Genomic DNA, 22,116 nt, shown 5'->3' on the forward strand with positions numbered 1-22,116 from the left:
TTTATTTATTGATTTATTTTTAAAGGTCCTCCCGATCAGAGAGACATTTCCAGTAAGAACTACACTTACCACATGCTGGTCCATCCTGCTTTACTAAAATGACATAGGATTTGAGGGGCCAAAATTAGAGGGATGCTCTAAAATTCTGTAAAACTGAACTATAAACATAAGATGCAGTACCAATGCAGTCGTAAGAAAATGTAAGTTTAAATTTAAGTTTAAATTCTGATTGAGTGTTTTGAAGTTATGGATGATTTCTATTCAAGGGTAAGAAAACTGATTTTCAAACAATACTAAATTTAGTTATGCATCTCATATATTTTTCACATATTGGAAATATACAGTTCTAGTCAAAAATGTACATACAAATTTATAATTTCTAGAAATTTCTCAAAAACAAATAAATATAGGAAAAATCTTTTGTAGCAAAAGTTTTGCTTTTGTGGATGAGTGAAAAAAGTTACAAGTTACTTATTTCAGCATTTTTTTTTGCAAAACTCCAAAAATGTTAATTCAAAAGTATTCATACCCGTTGATGCTATGATAGTATTGTCTACAAGGTGCTAGAAATTTCAATATAGTAATGCAGAACTGTGGGAGGCTGTGTGGTCCAGTGGTTAAAGAAAAGGGCTTGTAACCAGGAGGTCCCCGGTTCAAATCCCACCTCAGCCACTGACTCATTGTGTGACCCTGAGCAAGTCACTTAACCTCCTTGTGCTCCGTCTTTCGGGTGAGACGTAGTTGTAAGTGACTCTGCAGCTGATGCATAGTTCACACACCCTAGTCTCTGTAAGTCGTCTTGGATAAAGGCGTCTGCTAAATAAACAAAATAATAATAATAGGTGAAGATTCTCAGAGAGTATAAAAGGGTTAGGCATAGGATGACTGCTGTCATTACAAATAAGTTAATATGGGGAAAAAGTAAAGAGCTATCAGAAGACCTTAGGCAGAAAATGATTTATTGTCTATAGAAGGATACAAGAAGATGTCCAAGCATTTCAGTATCCCAATGTCAACTATTTCTATTATTAAGAAGTACAAGACTCATGGTACTGTCACAGTTCCCTCGGTCTGGAAGAAAGAAGGTTCTTTCACCAAAAGATTGACTGCCAAAGATATTCAAAGTGAATTGGCTGCAAGTGGGACTGGGGTTTCCATTTCAACCATAGGTCGAGTATTGCATGGAGAAAGTCTCAATGATCGCAATGGTCACTAAAGTATCATGCCAAAAGCTCACTGACAAATATCCTAATCATTTAAAATAGGTTATTATTGTTAAAGGTGCCTCAACTAGATTTTTTTTTTTTCCTTGTCAGGGTATGAATACTTTTGAATTAACATTTTTAGAGTTTTCAAAAAAAAACTGCTGAAATACATAATTATAGACATGTACTTCTTGTAACTTTTTTTCCTCATCCACAAAAGCAAAACTTTTGCTACAAAAGATTTTTCCTAAAATTATTTGTTTGTTTTTTTGAGGAATTACTAGAAATTATAAATTTCCACTTGGGTATGTAAACTTTTGACTACAACTGTATATGGCATAGCCACAATGAGTTTGTTACAAATATCCCATAAATATGTATAAAAAAAGGCCAAGGCTGAAAATGAACTTCTACACTTATTATATTTAATATTTATCTTCACAATGCAGTTTTCAGAAAAATACCATCCAAACACATTTGATATTCCACCATGTTAGTCTACTAAACAGCATCTGCATCGACTTTAATATAATGGCACCAAAAAAAACACATTAAAAAAAATCTCCATACACAACCTTCAACCAATTAGCCAAAGTATATTATTGATGTCAATATTTATTCAAGTCTTACATAACTCATGCAATTAATTAAATTCCCTCTCAAGGTTTCAGAACATGTATCTGATTAGTGCCAATGAGTCAGAAACAGAAGCGCTTCAGGGAATCTGGCACTCCTTAGATTGCCTTTCAAGAAACACTGCTCTGATAGCTCAGAGAGTAGTTATATTACCCAAGTTCAAAGAAAGCAGAAGAGTTTGAAGAAATGTTTTCTCATGTTTAAATTGAATTTCCATGACGACAAGAGGCTGCTGCACAAAACAAAACACTGTATTAAAGTATTTATAAAACAGTACCTAGTACATCTTTACCAGATTTAAGGCATTTAGAAACAATAAATTGTTAGATGTAATAGCAATAGTATATTCAACTTGCTGACCTTTAGAAGTACTGTACCTTGTACGTTTTTCCTCTATTAGGATCAGCTCTTCGTTTCATCTGTTTTACAGTCTTTAGGTCGACGCTGCTTTATTGATAATGATAATATTCATTTTACAGTATAATCTGCTTAAAGGACATATACCTTTATTAATGAAGCAATAACCTGTGCTTGTTATCTTTTTGTTTAGAACATAAGAACATTTACAAATGAGAGGAGGCCATTCAGCCCATCTTGCTCGTTTGGTCTTTAGTAGCTTATTGATGCCAGAATCTCATCAAGCAGCTTCTTGAAGGATCCCAGGGTGTCAGCTTCAACAACATTACTGGGGAGTTGGTTCCAGACTCCCACAATTCTCTGTGTAAAAAATAGGGCTGTAAGGGTTTAAACGTTTAAACGGTAAACGTGGATTAAAAATATTTTCGTTTAAAATGTGTACAATATACATTTAAACGCAACTTAACAGTAAAATATATTATCAAATTATTTTTGCAATTTTCCGCAAATATGTTTCACTTTCTATGGTTTTCCCCTTTAAGGAAACCTGACCTGTTCTTCCAAGTGATAACGCTAAATACGTCTTGCATAAATTAAGGACAGACCGACTTCCTGCGTTGTTGTGTATCTCCATCGCATTGCCTTTTTTCAGGTCTTATAGAGCCCTATGGGATCCGTGTTAACAAGAGCACGGACGGAATTACGGAATCAAAATAATATTAACGCGGAATTAAGTGCTGTACGAAAGAAATACATTTGGCAGTAGAGCATTAAGCTTGAGATTTACATATTTGAAGGGACAATGTCAAACTAATGATCAGTACAGGCAGTGGCGTAACTTTGGTTTCAAAACTGAGGGAATGGGTGGCGTGGGGACGGTTTCTGTAGCTGGGTTAGAAATGAAGCGGGGTATTCTGTAAGGGATAAACAATGAGAAGGGCTGAATCGGTGAAAATAATTCACCGTTCCAGTGCGTTAAATAAATGCAATCATGGAAAATAAAAAGAAACCTTTTCAAGGACTTAAACAATTAGACAACGTTGCAGACTATTTTTAACGTCTGTATTACAACACAAAAAGCACTCCTCACACAGGCTGCTATTACAGCAGTCACTTTGAACAATACGATCCCAATGTTCACACAGAGAAGATTTATGGTAGTGAAACCATGGGCATAGCATTAATATAGAATTGATCAAGTTCAAAACTAAAAAACTGAAACATGCCTATCTGTTTGCTTTGGAGTGCCCCACACTGCACTAAAAAAAAAAAAAAATAAATAAATAAATAAATAAATAAATAAATAAAATATACAACCCGTTTTTAAAGTTAACAATACTCTTTTTCAATACAATTAGATAAAACAATACTTAATCCAATGAAGACGAACGCAAACCAAATGGAAAAAGTAGAAGCCTGTAGGTTTACGGTTTTGTGTTTATCTTTTTTTTTTTAAACGGTAAAAACAGAAATCAGAAAAAAATAAAATAAAGTGAATAGCCTGTGTGATTAAGGCACCTCACGGCTCTATTCACTCCACAGTAAAACACTGTAACACATTGGAAAAGAAAAACATATAGCTACTATTTATTTATTTATAAAAAGAATGGCGAATAAGATGTCTGTTACAAAGTGCTTACACCTTTTTATTTGTCCATATTTTATTGTGTGTGTTTAACAGGACATCTGCAATTACAGAACAGCTTTTAATTATTCAAGCGAGCTGAACTGAGAAGCCATGAAAGAGAGGGACGCTCGGAAATGAAGTCTCTATTTTTTCACGTGAATGCGCAAGCGCCGTTGTGAAAGGGAGCAACGCTGGGAACTACTATTTTATCAGACAACGACTTTGATTTTTAATGAAAAAAAAATAAAGGTTTTTGGTTCTGGACATGTTTTGTTTCCTGCCAACAATATACAAGTGAATGAAACTAAAAATGTAGTCTTGTCACTGTGTTTTAAGTTTAATTTAAATAGAGTTGTCTTTTTTAATGTTTTTTCGATGTTGGATATACACACTTTTTATGGAGCTTCTGGAGAAATTGTACTTTGTAAAATCGATTATGAATGTTTTTTTGTGCTATTAAAATAGATTACATTTTAGTGCTAACTTACAGTCCTCCTTTATGCTTTTATGTTTACCATTGTTTGTCTTTAAGTGGATCTATATGGTACGAGCTTTGAATAACAAACCAAGGTTAAAATATGACTTAAAATATTGGAAGTAAAATATAAAAATATTAAATGAGTGAAACATTAAATTTATGGCCATTTAAACGGTTAAACGACGGATTAACAATGGGTTTAAACGTGTAGTCAATTAAACGTAGATTTATAGCCCTAGTAAAAAAGTGCCTCCTATTTTCTGTTCTGAATGCCTCTTTATCTAATCTCCATTTGTGACCCTGGTCCTTGTTTCTTTTTTCAGGTCGAAAAAATCCCCTGGGTCGACATTGTCAATACTTCACAATTTTAGAATTTTGAATGCTTGAATCAGATCACCACTTAGTCTTCTTTGTTCAAGACTGAATAAATTCAATTTTTTAGCCTGTCTGCATATGACATGCCTTTTAAACCCAGGATAATTCTGGTCACTCTTTTTTGCACTCTTTCTAGAGCAGCAATATCCTTTTTGTAGCAAGGTGACCAGAACTGAACACAATATTCTAGATGAGGTGTTACTAATGCATTGTACAGTTAACATTACTTCCCTTGATTTAAATTCAACACTTTTCACTATATAGCCGAGCATTTTGTTGGCCTTTTTTATAGCTCCCCCACATTGTCTAGATGAAGACATTTTTGAGCCAACATAACCTCCTTGATCTTTTTCATAGGTTCCTTCTTCAATTTCATTATCTTCCATATGGTATTTATAATGGACATTTTTATTGCGGGCGTGCAGTACCTTACACTTTTCTATATTAAATGCCATGTGCCATGTGTCTGCCCAGTTCTGAATGCTGTCTAGATCACTTTGAATGACCTTTGCTGCTGCAATAGTGTTTGCCACTCCTTCTATTTTTGTGTCGCTGCAAATTTAACAAGTTTGCTTACTATACCAGAATCAAAGTCATTAACATAGATTAGCAAGAGCAGAAGGCCTAATACTGATCCCTGTGGTACTCCACTGGTTACCTCGCTCCATTTTGAGGCTTCTCCTCTAATCAGTACTTTCTGTTTTCTACATGTTAACCACTCCCTAATCCATGTGCATGTGTAGCCAGGCAACCAGAGGAAAATGCATCACTTCCTGTCTGGCCCTATAAAACTGATGAGGTGTGGGAGTTGCTTGGAAGTTTCAGCTGGACAATATCTCAGGGTAAGGTATGAAAAAAGACAAGCAGAAGGTCAGCAGATGTCAAGTGAAGAGCCTTTCAGAATGGCATGAAGCGCTTTGGGGAACTGAAAGCACAGAGCCCTCAGTGGGGCACATTTTAAGGGGCTGACGAGGGACGTAGAGAGCAGCCAACGCTTGGACAAGAGCGCAAGTCATATACAATAACATTGACGGATTTCAGACAACTTATGTTTGTTTATCGTACTTGTTTTTACAAGCCACAATAGGGACCTTTTAAAAAAAAATAAAAATAAAAATAAAAATAAAAATTCCACCCCTTATTTTGTTCAAGACAATAGGGGGAAACAATTTCTCCGAAGAGGAATTTAATTTGCCAAATAAATTACTGATGTATCTTGATGGGTCAAGTGTGGGATTATTATCAAATTTGACAATATCTCTCAATTAAACCATAGTACAAAACAGCTCTCTGGTTTGTACATTCAAATGCTAGATCCAGTAGAAACTAAATGGACAGAACCTAGGGAAAGCAACATTATCAATTAAAGATTAAGCAATAAATAATACAGCAATTGAAAAAAATGATGGAAAAAACTAAACAATTCTGTAAATGTACCTCATATATCATGATTCATGACAATTATATTTAGCTAGCTAAGTATAATACTGTATAAATACAGTACAAAATATAGCACATAGTTTCCTGCTGTAGTTTACATCCAGAAGTTAATGAACAGTCCCAGGCTTGACAAACTGGACTCATAAAAGCATAATATACTAAAAACTTTTAAAAGCTTTCATTCACTGTTGTCAACAGTATGCAATACAGTGTAATGCAACACATTTCTTACACTAAATCACTCTCGTTATGAAAGACCTATTGAACAGATGTCACTGTTCAAGAAAACTGGATGAACAATTTATCTCACACCAGGAGGAAATACAAAACAACATACTGTACCTTTATAGCCAAGAAGTTGAGCCCACTCTCATTGGCTAAGGCCTTTGCTACCATAGTCTTGGAGCATCCAGGGGGGCCGTACAGGAGGATACCTTTAGGGGGCTCAATCCCCATTCTTGTGAAAGATTCTGGGTGTTTCAATGGCCATTCCACCGCTTGCTTTAATTTCAGTTTCACATTCTCCATTCCACCTATATCCGACCAGCGCACCTGTGGGGGAAATGAATCAATTTTACACTGGTATGTTAAAAGTGTTTAATTTACAAAACTCTGAACATACTGCGGAGGTTACCAGTCAGGTACAATAAATAGTTCATTCAGGTATTTGGTCAAATAGAGGAGAGCAGTATCAAAACTGCATCAGTCATGTAAGCCTACCTATAGCACAAAACCTGCTGTAATCCTTTTAATATATATACACACACTATAAGTTGCTTTGGATAAAAGCATCTGCTAAATAATTAAATAATACTAATAACACTATCAACGATGGCCAAAACTTTTGCATCACCCTAATTTTGCTTCATAATGAAAGTCAAATGAAACCTGCTGAATTATGTTACATTAACATATTAAATTACATACCGCTTTGTAGTTTTCCATATACTTACCAAAAAACTGACAAATATAAAAATGTGACATTTCGCAATCCAACATAAATCTTGACAACTAGAAGTAATCAAAACGGTGACAACTGCAAGTGGTAACGAGTAGATTTAAGCTATATAAGCATGCCATGGGGAAGAGCCATACCTCCTCTGAAACATGCTTAGCCATCATTGCACTTCATAAGAAAGGTTTCAGCAGTACTCAGAGAGCCAAAAAAGATAATGTCTGCCAAAGCACAGTACCTAGGATCATCCAGAAATATAAGAAGACTAGAAGCTGTAAAGCTGCCCCCAGGTCTGGACGCCCAAATGTCAGCACTGATCGCCACCTATGCCGTTCAAGTTTGAGAGATAGGATGGCCAGTAGTGTCCACTTACTGCGGCAATGCAAGACCAAGAGTTTGAAGAGGCAAAGGAGAAAGATAGAGGCCAGTCTACCATCCCAATAACATAGCACTCAAAAACTGTCAATTTCTGCCAAACGCTCAGAATCCCTACACAAGGACGGGTACCTGAAAACACTCCGACCACCTCCTCCATATGGCTCAGAACCATTTAATGGCGATTTCTACTTCCAAGATGACGGAGCCCTTACCGTCGAGCCAAACAAATTAAAAAATGGTTTGAATTCAATTTTGGCCTGGAAATTCACCAGAATGTCTGGTGTCTCATAGGACAGGAAATCAGGAAAAGTCAACCATGCAACAGAAACGAATTGGAATCAAGTGTAAAGGCTGCATGGTGGAATCTAAAGTATAACTCAACCCTTCAGTGCCTTATTGAGTCCATGCCTGAGAGCATTAAGGATGTCTTCAAACACAATGGAATGCACTGCAAGTACTATGTACTACTATTATGGCTTCCAGTGAACTTTTGCAATATAATTTTGTAGTTTCTTTCATTACATGATGTAAAATAAAACATCTACCATATTCGCTTGAGTAAAAGTCAACCTTCTGTAAAAGTCGAGCCCTCCATTGTGAGGGGCGAGGTTCGGGTATAACATTTTTTTAAAATTATTTTATTATTTTTTTTTTTTAGATTTTTTCGTTTGTCATTGAAACAGACAAACGAAACAGAGACGGTAAGTTTAGTGTAAGAAAACAACAAGTAACTACTGAAATCGAAACTGTTGTTAGAGTACACTTCAGGTGTTAGTTTTCCTAACTATATGTATTAGATATCGTGATGGCGTTTGAGTGGCAGATTTGCAAAAATAACAATTTTATAAGCACTTCAATAGTATTATTTTAGTATACAAGCCCCATCCCCAGTTCCTTCTTAGCCCACATGGAAGTATGTATTTCAGTGGAATGTGGGAGGTGGTGTGGTCTGGCTGTACAACTGCATCTGTGTTTTTTCTGTGTTTTACGTGACAGCTCTGGATGTAAACAAACCTGGGATTCATTTTTTATATACAGTGCCTTGCGAAAGTATTCGGCCCCCTTGAACTTTGCGACCTTTTGCCACATTTCAGGCTTCAAACATAAAGATATGAAACTGTAATTTTTTGTGAAGAATCAACAACAAGTGGGACACAATCATGAAGTGGAACGAAATTTATTGGATATTTCAAACTTTTTTAACAAATAAAAAACTGAAAAATTGGGCGTGCAAAATTATTCAGCCCCTTTACTTTCAGTGCAGCAAACTCTCTCCAGAAGTTCAGTGAGGATCTCTGAATGATCCAATGTTGACCTAAATGACTAATGATGATAAATAGAATCCACCTGTGTGTAATCAAGTCTCCGTATAAATGCACCTGCACTGTGATAGTCTCAGAGGTCCGTTTAAAGCGCAGAGAGCATCATGAAGAACAAGGCCGTCCCTCTAAACTTTCAGCTCATACAAGGAGAAGACTGATCAGAGATGCAGCCAAGAGGCCCATGATCACTCTGGATGAACTGCAGAGATCTACAGCTAAGGTGGGAGACTCTGTCCATAGGACAACAATCAGTCGTATACTGCACAAATCTGGCCTTTATGGAAGAGTGGCAAGAAGAAAGCCATTTCTTAAAGATATCCATAAAAAGTGTCGTTTACAGTTTGCCACAAGCCACCTGGGAGACACACCAAACATGTGGAAGAAGGTGCTCTGGTCAGATGAAACCAAAATCGAACTTTTTGGCAACAATGCAAAACGTTATGTTTGGCGTAAAAGCAACACAGCTCATCACCCTGAACACACCATCCCCACTGTCAAACATGGTGGTGGCAGCATCATGGTTTGGGCCTGCTTTTCTTCAGCAGGGACAGGGAAGATGGTTAAAATTGATGGGAAGATGGATGGAGCCAAATACAGGACCATTCTGGAAGAAAACCTGATGGAGTCTGCAAAAGACCTGAGACTGGGACGGAGATTTGTCTTCCAACAAGACAATGATCCAAAACATAAAGCAAAATCTACAATGGAATGGTTCACAAATAAACATATCCAGGTGTTAGAATGGCCAAGTCAAAGTCCAGACCTGAATCCAATCAAGAATCTGTGGAAAGAACTGAAAACTGCTGTTCACAAATGCTCTCCATCCAACCTCACTGAGCTCGAGCTGTTTTGCAAGGAGGAATGGGCAAAAATTTCAGTCTCTCGATGTGCAAAACTGATAGAGACATACCCCAAGCGACTTACAGCTGTAATCGCAGCAAAAGGTGGCGCTACAAAGTATTAACTTAAGGGGGCTGAATAATTTTGCACGCCCAATTTTTCAGTTTTTTATTTGTTAAAAAAGTTTGAAATATCCAATAAATTTCGTTCCACTTCATGATTGTGTCCCACTTGTTGTTGATTCTTCACAAAAAATTACAGTTTCATATATTTATGTTTGAAGCCTGAAATGTGGCAAAAGGTCGCAAAGTTCAAGGGGGCCGAATACTTTCGCAAGGCACTGTATATAGACAATGGTCACAGAATCGTTTTTGCCAAATCAGGCGGGTGGGGAGGCAGGGGGCAGGTGCGTGGCTAAGTACTGTATGTGAACTTGCCTGGTGCACTGAATGCATGCCTGCCACAGGGCTACCCTGGGTCCTAAACTCTGCTAGGTACAGACAGGGATTGCAGTAACCACACACTGGCCATGACTTTTGCAAACATTAAAGGTTTGCTGACATAAGGGGTTTTTTGCTTGTGTATTAGTTGACCCCCCCAACTTCAGGATTGTGTTTTGGGGTTACATTTCTCGACTTATACTCGAGCAAATACGGTAAATTAAGTTCAGATCATTTTTTTTACAGGCCGTAGCTGTAAGTATGTCAACTTACAAGCAGTTCTGATATTTCTGCGAACATGTACACTTCAATTCTAGCAGTACTTGATACTCCGGCTGTGTTGACAGGGCTAATAATCTTAACTCAGTATATCTAGAGCACAGTCATTGCCCAAGTTATAAATAAAAGATTCAAGGTAACAGTACCATGCATGGGGAATAACTTGTGCAATAAATGTCTTCTCAGTTTATTATATTCAGACAAGCACCTTAACTAGGTTTTGTAGGTCCAATTGGCCTAATCATCTTTTAGAAGATGAGCTTCACCTCATACAAAAAAACCCCAAAAAAGATCAAGATAATTTTGAATACACTTCAACTTTTGTTTGAATGTTTCCATCTCAACAATTCCTTTTTTATTATGTGTTTTGACCAGATATCTGTTCAAGCTGAATCCTGCTCTAAGGTGACCTGAAAGAAGTGACAACTGAAGTTTCAACCATTGCTTATGAGGCTTATCAAGATCTTAATATGATGAATAACTATATAAGCTATAACTGATTAAATTAAGCACTGCTATATAAATGATTGATTGGGATAATCAATTGGCCAGGGACACTTCATTAGGCTATACCACATGTGTTGCTGAGAAAGTCTTAAAAGAGAAACTTTTAGAATAGCTTGCTATGGATAAACATTTTTTTCACAAGGCAAAATATTTCTACAGAGAATTCTTGAATCTCAAACAGCAGACAGGCTATAAGAATTTAGTCTTGAACAAAGAAGACTACACGATAATCTGATTCAAGCATTCAAAATTCTAATAGGGACTTTTTCGACCTGAAAAAAGAAACAAGGACCAGGGGTCACAAGTGGAGATCAGATAAAGGGGCATTCAGAACAGAAAATAGGAGGCACTTTTTTACACAGAGAATCGTGGCAGTCTGGAACCAACTCCCCAGTAATGTTGTTGAAGCTGACACCCTGGGATCCTTCAAGAAGCTGCTTGATAAGATTCTGGGATCAATAAGCTGCTGATGGGCCGAATGACCTCTTCTCGTTTGTAAACTTTCTTATTTTCTTATGTTCTTAATTAAACATAGCTAAACGTTGATTTTGGATTGAAATACATCCAACCCAAAACATTACTTCATTTTCAAATCCCCCCAACCCAAAACATTACTTCATTTTCAAATCTCAACGGACAAAAAACAAACAAAAAAAATCCACAACTCAACTGCAGGAAAACAGCACAGATTGAAAAGCCTGCAAGACTCATTTGCCAATAAAGAAAACGCTGCCGAAAACCACAGCATCAAAGATCACCATTCAGGTAAGGATGTTATATAATCTATACTGGCATGAACATATAAAATTGTTTTAAATTAATACTTAACATTCTGTATGGTTTAAAAATGCATTTGTTATGTTAAATGTGTTTTTCAAGCAGCATTTAATGTTATTAAACCTCCAAATTTTTCCACATCACTGGCAAAGCTTTTACAAAATGAATAATACTAGGCGCTGACTCTTCCTTTTTCTGAAGTTATAAATAAGTAGGGCTGAGCAAGTCAATTCTGTACTAGTCAAGTAGAGATAGAGCTACAAGTATTTATTTATTTATTTTAATAGTGTCTTCGTTCAGTAAAGCATTTTTGCATGTATTTGTTTTTATTATTTTCCCTTGTATCATGAAATGTTATAAAGACGATTAACAATCTGGAAAAGTTTGTATGGGGAAATACAAATCCTATCTATATAGCATTCTGTACATTGAAAATGATGTAACCCTACAGTAGTTACTTGTACTATATACTATTTTTAGTTATTTAAGTAACTTGGTTTAGATATTCTTTATATGTATCACCTTCCACCAGTCTCGGATAATTTCACAAAGCCTTTCCACTAAAATTGAAATGTCTCTTCCTTTTCTGTTGTATTCTGTCTATATAGAGAACAAAATCCAAATCCATGTAACCTTATGAAGAGTTTTAGATGTCTGTGTGCTCTAATAGCCAGTAACTTCGAGTACCGGTAATGTAAAAACAAAACTTCAAACCAACATTTATTAAAATGTTTTTTTCTTTTGGTAGCTTTTCCATTTTATGCACAACTTCTACATCTATTATTTTTTGCATATCCTTTTCTAATTTCAGAACACAAATTCTAAATACTGTATTACTTCAATTTGGCGTTGTGGTGTTTATTTTAAATTGATCAAAATGACTGCGGCCCTTAAATGAGGGCAGCCTTTATTAATAATACTATGATTTACAAATGCTGCAATATTATATTACATGATTTAAGGCATTTTAGAAGCGGCGTCGTGAGAGGCTCAGATCTGCAGCACTATACTCTTGTGTGTTTTAGGGGCTTGAATACAGTATATTTACTGAAAGTTAACAAAAGCCTCTTAGGTGGGGGTTGGGAGGTCAGGGGAGTACTGTACCAGCAAATCAGGAGTGTGTATTGGTTGCTATGGGGCAGGGCAAGAACAGGAGAGAGAGAGAGAGAGAGAAACGGTAGTTGAGTGTAATGCAGTTGTTTTTCTTAATTAAAAATAGTACCTCTGATTTGATTTCTGTTAAAACTAAAATATATCTTACTCTTAAATATATTTTTTTCTCACTGTAAATTTACCTGCTTGTTGGTAATTTCTCTGTAAGAGAAACCAAAACTAAATCTTCTCATAGATAGTAAACAAGTTTTTTTTTGTTATATATATATATATATATATATATATATATATATATATATATATATATATATATATAGTGACAGACTGGGGTGTTTTGTCACGGTTCTTTCGGGTCTTGAACACAGTCTTTCGGAACCAAGCACACTGGACAACAGTATTTTATTGTAAACAGGGCGGTGCCTGTATGTTTATTATCGTGTTCTCTTTATCCAGAGTCACACAAATCAAATATCAACAACGTAAACAAAAAAAAAAAAAAAAAAACCTAGCTCTTTATTAACAGCACTAACTAAACCTTTTAATTATCTTTTAACTACCCCTTCTATAAGTCAGACAGCTAAGCTGTTTACTGACCAAACAGAACACTTTAACTAGGCAGCAATTGTTTTCCCCTAGGTAGAACACCAACCTTTAATCTGTTTTCAGTACGTATCTGTCTCTCTGCATGTCATACCCTTTGCACACACTCGCGTTTGAAAAAACCCATGCTCTTTTATGGCTGCCTAATTGGAGACAGGTGAAACCCCTTGTCTCAAAATGGTCGCCCCTGTGGAGCTCTGGGAATTGTAGTCTTTGTGACATTGGCAGTCAAAGACTACAACTTACTTATGTAACCCAAATTCAATGGAGAGGATACAGGCTTCTCTTCACTCTTGGACCAATATACACACCGTCCACCACTTTCCCATATATTTTATAGTTCACTTTGTCACAATATATATACAGACGTGCTCAAATTTGTTGGTACCCCTCCTCAAAAAACGAAGAATGCACAATTTTCTCTGAAATAACTTGAAACTGACAAAAGTAAATGGCATCCACCATTGTTTATTCCATATTTAATAGAAATCAGACTTTGCTTTTGATTTTTTATTCAACATAATATTGTAAATAATAAAACAAATGAAAATGGCATGGAAACTAATTAGTTTGAAATATCACTATAATCCAATTATTTATTATCTTTTCTAAGGGGTACCAACAAATGTGTCCAGGCCATTTTAGAATATCTTTGTAGAATAAACAATAATTCATCTCTTTTCACAGCTTCTTTGCTTTATTCTATGACATACCAAAGGCATGCAAGTATACATGATAAAATAGCTTTTAATTTCATCACTTTTCAGGAGGAATGAAGCATTATTTCAATGAGCTGTAAGGGTACCAACAAATTTGAGCACGTCTGTATATATATACAAAGATATTCTAAAATGGCCTGGACACATTTGTTGGTACCCCTTAGAAAAGATCATAAATAATTGGATTATAGTGATATTTCAAACTAATTAGTTTCTTTAATTAGTATCACACATGTCTCCAATCTTGTAATCAGTCATTCAGCCTATTTAAATGGAGAAAAGTAGTCACTGTGCTGTTTGGTATCATTGTGTGCAGCACACTGAACATGGACCAGAGAAAGCAAAGGAGAGAGTTGTCTGAGGAGATCAGAAAGAAAATAATAGACAAGCATGGTAAAGGTAAAGGCTACAAGACCATCTCCAAGCAGCTTGATGTTCCTGTGACAACAGTTGCAAATATTATTAAGAAGTTTAAGGTCCATGGAACTGTAGCCAACCTCCCTGGGCGCGGCCGCAAGAGGAAAATCGACCCCAGATTGAACAGAAGGATAGTGCGAATGGTAGAAAAAGAACCAAGGATAACTGCCAAAGAGATACAAGCTGAACTTCAAGGTGAAGGTACGTCAGTTTCTGATCGCACCATCCGTCGCTTTTTGAGCGAAAGTGGGCTCCATGGAAGAAGACCCAGGAGGATTCCACTTTTGACAGAAAAACATAAAAAAGCCAGACTGGAATTTGCTAAAATGCATATTGACAAGCCACAATCCTTCTGGGAGAATGTCCTTTGGACAGATGAGTCAAAACTGGAGCTTTTTGGCAAGTCACATCAGCTCTATGTTCACAGACGAAAAAATGAAGCTTTCAAAGAAAAGAACACCATACCTACAGTGAAACATGGAGGAGGCTCGGTTATGTTTTGGGGCTGCTTTGCTGCGCCTGGCACAGGGTGCCTTGAATCTGTGCAGGGCACAATGAAATCTCAAGACTATCAAGGCATTCTGGAGCGAAACGTACTGCCCAGTGTCAGAAAGCTCTGTCTCAGTCGCAGGTCATGGGTCCTCCAACAGGATAATGACCCAAAACACACAGCTAAAAGCACCCAAGAATGGATAAGAACAAAACATTGGACTATTCTGAAGTGGCCTTCTATGAGTCCTGATCTGAATCCTATCGAACATCTATGGAAAGAGCTGAAACTTGCAGTCTGGAGAAGGCACCCATCAAACCTGAGACAGCTGGAGCAGTTTGCTCAGGAAGAGTGGGCCAAACTACCTGTTAACAGGTGCAGAAGTCTCATTGAGAGCTACAGAAAACGTTTGATTGCAGTGATTGCCTCTAAAGGTTGTGCAACAAAATATTAGGTTAGCGGTCCCATCATTTTTGTCCATGCCATTTTCATTTGTTTTATTATTTACAATATTATGTTGAATAAAAAATCAAAAGCAAAGTCTGATTTCTATTAAATATGGAATAAACAATGGTGGATGCCAATTACTTTTGTCAGTTTCAAGTTATTTCAGAGAAAATTGTGCATTCTTCGTTTTTTGAGGAGGGGTACCAACAGATTTGAGCACGTCTGTATATATATATATATTATATATATATATATATATATATATATATATATATATATATATATAGTGCCGTGAAAAAGTATTTGCCCCAGTCTGATTTTCTGCATTTATGCATATTTTTGACACTGAATGTTATCAGATCTTCAACCAAAACCTAATATTAGATAAAAGGGACCCTGAATGAACAAATAACAGAAAAATTTGATACACATTTCATTTATTTATTAAACAAAGTTGTGCAACACCCAATGCCCCCATGTGAAAAAGTAAATCGCCCCCTTAGACTCAATAACTGGTTATGCCACCTTTAGCAGCAATAACTGCAACCAAACGCTTCCTGTAGATATTGATTAGTCTCTCACAGCACCGTGGAAGAATTTTGTCCCACTCCGCCATGCAGAACTGCTTCAACTCAGTGACATTTGTGGGTTTTCGAGCATGAACTGCTCGTTTCAGGTCCTGCCACAACATCTCAATGGGGTTTAGGTCTGGACTTTGACTAGGCCATTCCAAAACTTTAAATTTCTTGTTCTTCAACCATTCTGATGTAGACTTGCTTGTGTGTTTCGGATCATTGTCTTGCTGCATGACGCAGCTGTGCTTCAGCTTCAGCTCACGGATGCATGGCCTGACATTCTCCTTGTAGAATTCTCTGATACAAAGCAGAATTAATGGTTCCTTCAATGATGGCAAGGCATCCAGGTCCTGATGCAGCAAAGCATCCCCAAACCATGACACTACCACCGCCATGCTTGACGGTTGGTATGAGGTTCTTACAGTGGAATGCAGTGTTTGGTTTTCGCCAGACATAACGGGGCCCATGTCGGCCAAAAAGTCATCTCATCTGTCCATAGACATCTGTCCAGTGACTCATCTGTCCATATAACATTGTTCCAGAACTCTTGAGGATCATCCAGGTGCTTTTTGGCAAACTTGAGACGAGCATTCATGTTCTTAGTGAGGAATGGTTTCCACCTTGCTACTCTGCCATGAATCCCATTTTTGCCCAGTGTCTTTCTGATGGTGGAGTCATGAGCACTGACCTTAGCCGAGGCAAGAGAGGCCTGCAGATCCCTGGATGTTGTTCTAGGGTTCTTTGTGACTTCCTGGACGATTTTACGCCTTGCTCTTGGAGAGATTGTGACAGGACGGCCACTCCTGGGAAGATTCACTACTGTTCCAAACTTTCTCCATTTGGACAATATGGCTCTGACTGTGGAGGTCTTCAGGAATTTCTTTTGTTCGTGGCATGATGTGCATCTAGAACCTGTGTGCTGACAATTTCACTCTGATGGTAAGGGCCAAAGTTAGTCAGATTTATATTGGGCAGGGCTGGCCCAAATCAGGCCTGGTTGTTAACCAAAGTACTCAAACAGCTGACACTAATTATCCCTTTAATTGGGTTGAGTTAACTAGGGGGGTCAACAACTTGTTCACACCTGAAGATTGCATGTTTGATTACCTTGCACACCAAACAAATGAAAGAAGCACCAAACTTTGGTGTCATTTCTTCTCTCAGACTCCCTCTATATACTACTACAACCCACAAAAAAATCTGACCAAATACAATGTGAAAAATGTGCAAAAATGCAGAAAATCAGACAGGGGGCAAATACTTTTTCACGGCACTGTATATATATATATATATATATATATATATATATATATATATATATATATATATATACACACACACACACACACACACAAACATTTGTACAGGACTGAGTAAAATTCAAATTGAATAAAAAACAAAACAACTAAACCTCCTACAAGAATATATCTTCAGCCAGCTTTCAGATAGTGCTTAGAGTGACTGGCAAAGCTCTAAGTTCCTCTGAGTTTAAGTTTTCACCATCCAAGCTGAGGACAAGGTAAACAGACAGCCCTTGTTTTATCCCCTAAAGAAGATGTGAAGGACTGCTGTGCTGTGAGTAGTTCATCTTGGGTTGTCTTTCGGGACTGTACCATAAAATAAAATGTGCTTACTAAGGTGTGTGTACATTAGTTTGTATTACATGCTGGATTGCGGCTGCAGTCTCTCCGGGGGCGTCACATGTACATAGCCAGAGTTGCACATTTCTTTCTTTATTTTTTGAGCAGGGGTAGAAAAAAAAAAACCTTTACGTTTCTTTATTGAGAGCGGTGTTTATTCAAGGGCGGCGTCTATTAAAAAGCCGATATCCGAGTGAGGCGTTAATTCTAGGGCAGCATTAATTCAAAGTAATACGGTATATACATTGTTTTATAAATGTATTTAAATATTAAACTAATGTTATTTTTCAGCAGGCAGGATGACAAACTTTTTGCCATGTAACAATTAACCATACTGTACAGTAAATCAAGCAGTCTTCTCTTGTGTCTCTAGCTGACCATGATACTGCATTGTCAGTTTTCCATAAAATGAAAACATGCACATGCAAGGAAGCCTCTGTAGATGTATCCGAAAATGGGAAGCAAGGGACATGGAGTCGACCGAATCCAGAAGTGGCTTCTAACGCACTGAAATCAATCCTGGCTATGTTCAATTACAAATATATAGTCCTTGCATGTAATTTTCTAGGGGCTCAAACAGCATCTGTGCTGACCGATCCTGCTGCAGTGTCCCAGAACAAATGCCGTGGATTCCTGACCCTGTCCTTGATGCCAGTGGTAATCACTACCTCCACTTTCAGGAATGACTGGTACAGAGACAACTGAGATAGTCCATCAATGAGGCAAACATTAAAAAATAAGACATCAGTGAAACCAAGCATATCAATGGACTTCTACCTTGCAATTTCCACAATGTTGTGAAAAAGTGGGTCGGTCAGATACTAGTTTTGTTATTAATTGACTTTTTTTGCATGTTTTTCAACAGGACAAAGAAAGAGCACATACCTCTTCACTGCCCAAAATACTGGCATGACCATTTCATGTGAAGAGTGCTTCAAACCCACTTGCTTTGCCTCCCCTTAGAAATGCCTGAAGCTACACCTGTTTCCTTCCTGTCAGTCAACAATAAAAGGGCAGCGCTTGAACTCTCTCTTATATGGTGTTATTCCCTGCTTGCCTGCAGAAGACCAGCCACTCTATTCCTTTCCCAGTCTTCCATTAAACAACCAAACCATTGTTTAACCAACATGCACGACTTATTTTTCAGTCTTGGGTAAAATGCTCTTCTTCGACATCATATTGAGTGTGCAAAATGGGGATCCTGACAACAGTATGACAATACAGTAAAAAAAAAAAAATCAAAATCTGATCAAAATATTCACAGGGTTGTATTTTGCCTTTTAAAATCACCCTGACCACACCCCTTTACATATCCAAGACTTTTGCTTTCAAGTTAATACCAAGCCAAGGGTTTCTTTAGCAACGTATTAACACTATTTCCTTTGCTGCACATACAGGAGCCAGTAGCAGCTACTGAGTTCAGCCTTTTGATTGGTTTATTTCTTCACTCATCTTTGCCAGGATTCCTGTTTAGTTTTCCCACTTGGCAAATACCCATTGCTGACCAGGATGTAGTACAGACCAAACTTCCACTTAACAGGAAGGGGGGGGGGGGGGGGGGGGGGGTCACTGTTTCCTCAAGCGATAATGCTCTTTGATTGGTATCATCTTGTCTACACTTGAATTACAAACAATATATTGTATTACAGCAATATCGTACAGCTAAACATAGCATAACTGGTTCCTCCCCTTCCTCTGGTTCCTATGTCCGAATCAGTTATGACTGGTTTCACAAAGCTGGATCAGCAGGGTTAGAAATTCACTTTTTGAGGAGGCGGCCACTTGTACCACCCTGTCAAGAAAATCTGGTTGTCCATTACAGATTTTGCTGAACCTAAAAATAATCTCAGTAAATCTGGTAAAAAAATAAATAAATAAATAATTGAAGCAAACTGATTTGTTTTATTTTGACAAAAGAATATAAAACCATTAAAGTGAATTATACTGTTTGCATCAGTAGGAGAGAAAATCACAAGAAAGAATTTTACTAATAAGGCTATTACTTGAAAGGCGCTTTACTCAAATATTATATTCTTATCACAGATTATTAGATCATTTGATGGCACTTTAGTCACATATTAAATATTTATCACAAAAGCCAACTGAATTAACTACAAAGGAAAGGATGTCATACAGTAGTTAACTATTTTTGTTTCTGTGTGTATTTCATATAAAAACAATCAGGGTTGGGGTCAAAAACATTTTTTTTTCAATTCTAATTCCATGTCCAATTCCTTTTGAAAATGAATTCCAAATTCCAATTCCTTAAAATAAATTCCTTTTAATCTCTGCTATTGTCGTTTCTTCGCAATAAACAAAGTGAAAAGACACATTTTCAAGTAATAGCATTGCTGTTTACATACCGTTGTTTACAAAGTACACCCATTTACATATTATTGAGGATGATGAAGAGGGGTGCATGGAATGCATCGAAGCACTCCATGCATTGTTTTAGCGAGTTTCCCGGGATCGTGCAACAAACAGTTGGGAAAGCTCCTGTAACCCATAAAAATTCAATATAATCCGGGCATTTACAGTATAAAACTTTCAAACCCAACATGCTGAGTTGAAAAAGGATGAAATATTCTGCTTCTTCTCCAGCGACAACAGAGGAGAATTGTGAAAACATGGCTGACATCATGACAGACTCGGTAATAGTCAAAGAATTAAACGTACAGGCTTTGTTACAGGCTATGACACAGGTGGCGGCTGAAGACGTCACTGCCATAAAAACTAGAGTAGCAACTGTACAAAAAAACATTCTGACCTGTGTTCAAGAATGGTAACAGCGGAGGACTGCATATCAAGTATCGAAGACAAAATGGAGGTGTCAGGATGTGAGTGGTGCGGGGAAGGATACAATATCCACAACAGCGGGTGTATTTACAACGGTCCGTTTTATTTTAAAACTATCCCCTCTACTAGCAACGGGGTCTTCAAACTGTGAGTTTGAAGTCCCAAACAAAAAGGTTCCCACAATAACAACAGGTTGAGGGGGTGTGCTGGTGCTCAGAGTGCTAGAACAGGTTGAGGTGGCAGTGCAGGTGCTCCGGGTGGTAGTGCTGGCTCCATAGCTTCAGGTCCCGAGGTGTCTGTCTGCCAAAATACAACAAAGAACAACGCTCTGGGCTCCCGAATGGCGTATCCAGTAAAGGCACTCCACATGGAGTGCAGGATGCACCCTATAGCCTGGACATTGCCGGTTTGAGTCCAGGCTATTCCATGCCTGGACTCGAAAAAGGAGACCTTTTAAGTTCAAGTTAAAATGTGAAATGTTGGAAGGCTATTTTTGCTATATGCCAATAAGAAAGCATGTAGTTGCAGAGCAGAACCATAGAAGTATAGATAACTGGAGAACACCTTAATAACAACAATACTTTACCCAAATTAGCAGTAGGATAGGTATTGTTGACATGATTGATTGCTTACTTAAAATAGACTTGGGATGGGGAGCTTGAACACTCTCTGACAGAATCAGTGCACACACTTTGTGTGTGTTCTTTTGTCTTGTTATATTTGAGTGTATTTTTGAATAACGCTCAGCTGGAATATGGGGGTTTTAGGTAAAGGTTTGGAATGGTTATCTGATTTTACTGGTTCAAGAATAATGGTATCAATATACATGCAGAGAGTGTGAGCAGATTGGAGTGCAAGCAGAGCATGGCAATTGTATATGGAGCAGAGCCGGGGAGCTGCTGGAGCGGAGCGGACATTTCCAGCACGCTCTTTCACAGCACTGAGAAGAACTGAGCACGGTTTGATTTTTCTTAAATACATGTTCGGCCATAGAGTTTGCACAAAAGAATTATAAAAAAAAGGTGACAAATACAGATGCAGTCACTTTTACAGAATTTTCCAGTCGTGCCTGTTAACCATTAATTTTCCAGTTTCAAACAAAAACTAGGCACTTATGTTTTGCAGACTTGAGAATTCCATTTTTTTAAAAAAACATTTTTTTCTTTCATATTCAATGTGATTGACGTTGCACGATTGTGGAGCTGCATTTGTGCCATATAAAAATGTGAGAAACGTCAGTGTGCCCACCTATCTGCGTTTATTACATAGCCTATATTGTTCTTATACAGTTCTATGGTTATGCCCCAATACAGCGCTGTGAACACGGTTTGTATTTTCTGCACTCTTAAGGATAGTTGATACACTACAGGGTGGTCCATTAGCCCCGTTGAGGCTTGCTCATGTGTGTTCATGGGTTGCTTTGAGCTCTCTATGAGATATTTGAATACAAACAAGCCCAGTATAAAGCTAATTTGATATGAATCATATGCAAAGTTTGAAATAGGTGAGTACACCGTACACGACATCGTAGGAACCTGTTAATTGCAAGATATTTCCTAACTAACTTTTTCAATTTAAGCATTTTTTTCAGTACTAATCAATAATAATGAGAAAGCGTCTTGAATTAGATAACTTCTCTGAGGCTTTTTTCTTTGCTGATCATAGCTGGGGATTTTTTTTTTTTTTTTTTTTTTTACTTGGGT

General features: G+C 37.3%; 1 protein-coding gene across 1 annotated transcript in view; it reads right to left on the bottom strand.

Moving 5' to 3' along the window:
* Window positions 1-22,116, bottom strand: part of afg2a (AFG2 AAA ATPase homolog A) — a 209,556-nt gene that overhangs the window by 151,851 nt on the left and 35,589 nt on the right. Inside the window, exon 11 of the mRNA XM_034035128.3 lies at window positions 6,461-6,670. Within this exon, the coding sequence (XP_033891019.3) occupies window positions 6,461-6,670 (210 nt within the window). The remainder of the gene's footprint in view (window positions 1-6,460; window positions 6,671-22,116) is intronic.

Source organism: Acipenser ruthenus, chromosome 1 (genome assembly GCF_902713425.1).
Source record: "Acipenser ruthenus chromosome 1, fAciRut3.2 maternal haplotype, whole genome shotgun sequence".
Classification (NCBI taxonomy): Eukaryota; Metazoa; Chordata; class Actinopteri; order Acipenseriformes; family Acipenseridae; genus Acipenser; species Acipenser ruthenus.